Below are 6,744 nucleotides of genomic sequence, written 5' to 3' on the forward strand. Positions count from 1 at the left end.
CATATCTGTTCAAAATGACCATTGAGTCCATTTGGACAGACTCCCTAGAAATAATCCCTTTACTTGGCAGTGACAGACATTTATCAGAAAACAGGATAATGCAGTAGTAGTAAAATACAGTAACAGATAGTTATAGAATAACCGGTTTAATTCAGGTTATTCATCATTCAGCTTTAAACAGAGGTTGCTTTAGGGGGCAGGGCTGAAAAATGTGTGATTCACCTTCAATAGTTTTGAGAGACAGGTTTTGTGGGCGGCTCCAAGGTCAGCAGTGCTGGGGGAGGAGAAAGGCAGAAGCAGAGCGATTCGCTGTTGCTGAGAGCACATGTCTGTGTTCTCTGCTTGTGAAGAGCTGATTGGAGGGGCAGCGAGGAGGGTGGGAGCTCTTGTCTGCCCATCCAGTCAGGTGCAGGGATTACTAAAGCAGCACAGTGGGTAGAGTGGGAGGACAGATAGCATGCTGATGCAAGAATCAAAGGAGATGTTTCTTAGAAACAGAGGAAGAAGTGAGCTGTCCATGACTATAGCATATGGTAGGATACCGGGCACAATAGCAGCACTGGAACAGATGGCTCTCTGCTAGCTCTCTCTCTCTCTCTCTCTCTCTCTCTCTCTCTCTCTCTCTCTCTCTCTCTCTCTCTCTGTACCTGTGTATGTGTGTGCGTGCATGCCAGCATCTGTCATTTGTATGCTTATTTGTGTGTGTGTGTGTATGTGTGTGTGTTATACTTGCGTGTTTCTGTGAGTAGAGTATGAGAGCTCTTTGATGTTATGAGATAGTCATGAGATAATGTTACCCAAATGTTACCACTGTTATTTGTAAAAGTTACTTATAACCATCAACACAGATGAACTATTTAACGTTTCAAATGCTAGTTACAGACCTCTACTTTATACAATTACAGTGGCTTTACAATTGTGGTAAGTCCTTATATGGTACAAATGTTGTGTTTGTTTAGTAGTAGCTAATGTGCAAAGCCATGCAGTGTTAATAAGAATGTATATATTGAAAAGCATTGCCTTTGTGCCTATATTTTCAGATTTCTCTGGGTCCTTGAGCTGCCTGAGAAGCTTCCCTCCCCCTGCACTACATCATGTCATTTCTCACCCATGTGCTGTCCTGCCTGTTCGGGATTGGCTCCTGGGTGGCCATCAACGGGATGTGGGTGGAGCTACCCCTCATCGTCTCGCGAATCCCTGAAGGCTGGTACCTGCCCTCCTACCTGACAGTGCTCATCCAGGTGGCCAACATCGGGCCGCTGCTGGTCACCCTGATGCACCGCTTCCGTCCGGGCGCGCTCAACGAGAACGCCGTCATCTACGTCATCGTGGCCCTGGGCACGCTGGCCAGCTTCCTCTTGGCTTTCTTCTGGCAGGACACGGTGGAGGTGTGGGGCGCCCCCCGCAGCGTGCCCCTCCTGGTCCTCACCCTCTTCCTGTCCACGGTGGACTGCACCTCCTCCGTCACCTTCCTGCCCTTCATGATGAGGCTCAAGCCCCAGTACCTCACCTCCTACTTCATCGGGGAGGGCCTGAGCGGCCTGGTGCCTGCCCTCGCCGCTCTGATCCAGGGTGTGGGCGTGGTACACTGCAGGAACCTCACCCGGATGCTCAACGACACGTGGGGAAACTCCACGGGGACCGCCGGCTCGGAAGGGCTCCAGGCCATATACCAGCCTGCCAACTTCTCCGCCCAAGTGTTCTTCTTCTTTCTCACCGGGATGATGGTTGTGTGCCTGGTGGCCTTCCTGCTGCTTAACCACCACCCCGCTGTCGGCCGGGAGCGGCAGAAGAAGAGCCACTACCTCACCGGGGGGATTGTGGCAGGGGAAAAGGGGGACCCTGCCTTTGGCCTGCACCACCAGCCCGAGCAGAAGCCCATGATCAGTTTGGATGCTCCTCAGAAGGTGCCCCGCAGCTCCTTTGGGTCTGGGACCTACAGCTCTCCAGAGGTGGTGTTCATCTTCGTGGTGTTAGCCTGGGTCAACGCCCTGACCAATGCTGTGCTGCCTTCTGTGCAGTCCTACTCATGTCTGCCCTATGGGAATAGGGCATACCACTTGGCTGCTACCATGGCTGCAGTGGCCAATCCTGTGGCCTGTTTCATCGCCATGTTTGTGCCTATAAGGTATGTTTGCACATGCAAAGTATAATGCTAACTTCCTTTACTTACTGTGTGCCACTCACAGTATCTGTACAATACACTCACTAACAAAGTATTGTATCTTAGAATTGAATGTTCTGTTAGTTACTCATAGGTAAACTATATCAATTATTTACCTTTTCATGTTATTGGTTGAACCTACTGTCTGTGCCGAGACTTTGAATGTATGGAGTTGTAATGTACAGGTATTAACTGGATATTCTTAATCCGAATAGTTTAGGTTTGTGTTCAGGTTCATGATTAACAGTTCACATACTTGCATAACACAATGCAGAACATCACTTGGTAGGCTACAAAAGTTACCCAATTCATGTAAACCTAATGGACTGATGATTGGATAATGAATTCAAAGAAAATACTTGTTTCAACAAACAAGTTGAAATTCTTTTCAGGCAGAATTTTCCTGCTGTAAAATCCAGCTATGCCAACTTGACCAACTTGGTCTTATGAACTTGATCACAAGTTGGTCTAGCTGGGTATGAGCTGGTCAACCAGCTAGTGCTGGTAGCTTGTCTGAGCTGGTACCTGGTCAACCAGCAACCAACTCTTTTAAAACATAACTTGAGCCAGATAAACCATGCCAAGCTCGGAGCTGGTCTGAACTGGTTAACGACCTAGCTTGAGCTGTTTCTTTCAGCAGGGTTCTATTTTACATGTCCTCATGCATTATTTGGAACGTGATATAATAATATAATGCTGAAAAGAATGCTCCCTATGAACTGTGGCTGAAGACAAATGTTCTACATCTATTTATCATTCCATGATCAGATGCACTGACACATAGGCACAACCAGATAAAAACATTGCATCTTAACCTATAAACAAGCTCTAGAAGTTTAAGTTTTGTGTCAAAAATATTATCAACTTGTGAGTGGCAGCAGCAATCTACAGACTTCTACACATTACTTTTGACATGCATAATTAAAAGTGATTCAACTGTTTTAGTCCTTTGTTCAAAATGGCAGCAAAAGCAAATGTTGTGTGTGCTATGCAAATGTTGTCTGTTCATCGCATGGTTGACAGGAGCTGTGAACTTTGTACACGGTGCAGGAAAAGCAATGGCTTTCTTCTTTTCCAGGTCACTGGCCTTGATGGGCTCTCTCACTGTGACGGGTACGGGAATTGGTGCTTACATCATGACCATGGCTGCTTTGAGCCCCTGCCCCCTGCTGGTCCATGACAGCGCAGGGACCATACTGATGGTGAGGTTCAGCTCATTCCTCTTACACCACAGGGCAGAGTCATGACTCATCAGTCTGAATGTACAGTACACTCCCTGACACTCCTTTCTGGCTGCATGTTATGAAATCCAGGCTTTCAAGAATATGTCTTCTTCAAAATGATTGGCACCCCTAGCAATTAATGTAAACAAAATCAAACAAAGTGAAATTACAATTGTAGTTAGTCTCAGTCAAAAGGAACTATATTGTCTCATTCCATCAATTCCTGTTTCACTAGAATATATAAAATGAGGTAACAAGCATGCAAAATCTTGTTGTCAGCCATCAGCATGGGAAAAGCCAAAGAATTGTCAATTCAGAAGACACAGGTGTTAATTGGCCATCACAAAGTCCAGTAATGGGTACAAAAAAAATCATAAACGGTTAAACATACCACTTAGCACTGGACTGCAAATAATAAAAAAGCATAAAACATATGGAATGGTTGCAAGGAAGAGGATGCAAGTGCATATTATCTGCATGGACTGCAAGGAAGATGGTGAGAAAGGCCATAAATAATCTAAGGATCACAATTTAAGAATTGCAGAGATTGGTTGTGTCTTGGGGTCACCAAGTCTAAAAAAAACATAAAATGGCACCTCCATACCAGCAAACTCTTTGGAGGGGTAGCACAAAGACAGCCCTTACTGAGCACAATAAACAAAAGCATCTTGAGTTTGCCAAACCTCATTGGAATTATGACTGCAAGAGATTGCTAAAATTGAACATTGTGGCCATACACACCATCACCATGTTTGGCAGCAAAATAGAATGCATACAAGGATAAGCACCTCATACCTACTGTCAAATATGGCAGTGGGTCATTGATGTTTTGGAGATGTTTTGCTGCCAGTGGTCCAGAGGCATCATTTAAGATCAATGGCACAATGAATTCAACAAAGTACCAGGACATCTTGGCAGAGAATCTGATTGCCTCTGCTAGGAAGCTGAGTCTTGGTCATAGGTATATTGTCCAGCAGGACAATGACCCCAAGCAGACATCAGAATCCACACAGAAATAGTTAAGTATAACAATAACCATGTTCTGCAATGGCCATCTCAGTCTCTAGATTTCAATTCTATGAAAAACCTGTGGTCTGAACTGAGTGAACTGAATGAAATGATTCTGAAAAGTTCTGCAAAGAGGAATGGTCAAAAACCCTTCCAAATGTGTTCTCTAACCTTATCACTAATGATAGGAAAAGACAAAGTGTGCACAAAGTATCAAACCCGGGGCGCCAATAATTGTGGAACCTGTTTTCTGGGGAAATATATACTTTCATTTGACTTTATTTGATTCCATTGAAGAATTACTAAAACACTCTATGAATTCTGGAAATAAAGCTTAAATAACTTATTTATTTATTTTATTTTACAGCACTGTGCATATTTATCAAATGTGCCAATAATTCTGGATCCCACTGTACATCATTACTCTCTCTGTTGCAGGTTGGAGCCTGGGTGCTTTTTGTTCTGACACTGTCCTATGTGAAGGTCATCATAGGGGTGATCCTGCGTGATGAGGGACACAGCGCCCTCGTGTGGTGTGGAGCTGTGGTACAGCTGGGCTCAATGCTGGGAGCCTTGTCCATGTTTCCTGTCGTCAGTGTGTACAACCTTTTTACGTCCGGGGATCCATGTAACACAAAATGTCCATTGGAGTGATCTAGACAATCTAAATGAAATGTGCTTCTGTAATGACTCCAGAAATTATTGCCTTTATATTTTTGTAAGAAGTCGCGCTTTAGTGATTTCAATTACTTTTTGTCATACCACCCCAAAAAACATGTCTGGCATATCTCACTGATCATGGACCATAGAGGGGAACCTTTGAGAGAATTTGGTGTGTCCTTGGGGAGGTTAAAAAGGTATATTTGACCAGGTCATGTTTGACTGATTTGTTTTTGCTTCTGATTTGTTTTTTTCCCCTTGCTCAATCTGGGTTACGTCTTTATGGTTACAATAACCTCAGATGCTCTACATCATCATGCTAAAAGACTGTGCATAGCCCAAAGACCATGGAAACTCATTGTGTTGTAGCAAAGTGTTTCAGTAGTTTTAATATTTGCAGTTTTTCTGAAGGAAAGAAAAAAGCACTGACAACTGTTTATACTTGAAAGATAATATGTCAAGTAGAGTTTTACTGTATGTTTAGTGACTCAGCATCAATCTGATATGTGATATATGAAAATGTATACGTATGTACATAATACCTCAAGAATATTGCCTTAAGTCAACATATGGTTGTAATTTGAAGATTATTTTTTACATCGAATCTGGTAATATATGTAAACTATAATGACACTGGAACTGTACAGTCACATAATTTGTATTACATGTAAACTAGAATAATGTCTTTATTTTATGGGCCAATAAACTTTTTAAAAACAAGTATGTTTTGCTCTGCCAAGGATGCTATGTTTTTCAACTGATATTTTTGCATTTTTAAAATCAAATTAGTAAGGTCTATATAAGCATTCACAGAACAAACATTTTTATTCCCTGCCCCCTGCTGGTTCATGACAGCGCAGGGACCATACTGATGGTGAGGTTCAGCTCATTCCTCTTACACCACAGGTTAGAGTCATGACTCATCAGTCTGAATGTACAGTACACTCCCTGACACTCCTTTCTGGCTGCATGTTATGAAATCTAGGCTTTCAAGAATATGTCTTCTTCAAAATGATTGGCACCCCTAGCAATTATTGCAAACAAAATCAAACAAAGGGAAATTACAATTTTATTTTTATGTAGTTAGTCTCAGTCAAAATGAACAATATTGTGTCATTCCAATTCCTGTTTCACTAGAATATATAAAATGAGATAACAAGCATGCAAAATCTTGTTGTCAGCCATCAGCATGGGAAAAGCCAAAGAATTGTCAATTCAGAAGACACAGGTGTTAATTGACCATCACAAAGTCCAGTAATGGGTACAACAAAATAAATGTTTAAACATACCACTTAGCACTGACATATGGAATGGTTGCAACAGGATGGGGTGGTAATTAAATTAGTACTCAAATAGTGGCACTTGTCATATGTACAAATATTATTTATGAAAAATTGGAGGGCCATTACCGAGACCACCCTGCTGAGAGAATATTTTGACCTCCAAGCCCACATGTGTCCCCACAGACATTCTAGTCCCCCAAATGCTGCAGTAAACCAATTATAGTCACACACACACACACACACACACACACACACACACACACAGACACACACATTAGCAATGCTGATGGAACGTATGGAGGGAGCACAGAGACAGGAACATGTAATTAGGGGTGGATATTTTTGGTTTCCACTCCTGTCAATTCACCATCTTCCCCAGGAGACTCATTTTACCATTTGCATAACA

General features: G+C 42.7%; 1 protein-coding gene across 2 annotated transcripts; it reads left to right on the forward strand.

Moving 5' to 3' along the window:
• Positions 1-445: 445 nt before the first annotated feature.
• si:ch73-196l6.5 (riboflavin transporter 2) lies at positions 446-5,744 on the forward strand. Of its 2 annotated transcripts, none has more exons than XM_061259442.1 (4): positions 446-533; positions 1,041-2,128; positions 3,243-3,366; positions 4,834-5,744. In XM_061259442.1, the coding sequence occupies exons 2-4, from the start codon at positions 1,095-1,097 to the stop codon at positions 5,047-5,049; spliced, it is 1,374 nt and encodes a 457-aa protein (XP_061115426.1). In that variant the 5' UTR covers positions 446-533; positions 1,041-1,094; the 3' UTR covers positions 5,050-5,744. The 2 variants fall into 2 exon arrangements, with proteins under 2 accessions (XP_061115426.1, XP_061115433.1); XM_061259449.1 differs by lacking the exon at positions 446-533 and adding an exon at positions 656-921.
• Positions 5,745-6,744: the final 1,000 nt, after the last annotated feature.

This window comes from Conger conger, chromosome 1 (genome assembly GCF_963514075.1).
Source record: "Conger conger chromosome 1, fConCon1.1, whole genome shotgun sequence".
Classification (NCBI taxonomy): Eukaryota; Metazoa; Chordata; class Actinopteri; order Anguilliformes; family Congridae; genus Conger; species Conger conger.

What these genes read in the sequence shown, in the direction of transcription:
- si:ch73-196l6.5 (XM_061259442.1), top strand. Translation starts at nt 1,095, where the DNA reads ATGTCATTTCTCACCCATGTGCTGTCCTGCCTGTTCGGGATTGGCTCC. An exon ending in GCCATGTTTGTGCCTATAAG is followed by an intron (nt 2,129 to 3,242) that starts GTATGTTTGCAC and finishes CTTCTTTTCCAG; the next exon opens with GTCACTGGCCTTGATGGGCT. An exon ending in GCGCAGGGACCATACTGATG is followed by an intron (nt 3,367 to 4,833) that starts GTGAGGTTCAGC and finishes TCTCTGTTGCAG; the next exon opens with GTTGGAGCCTGGGTGCTTTT.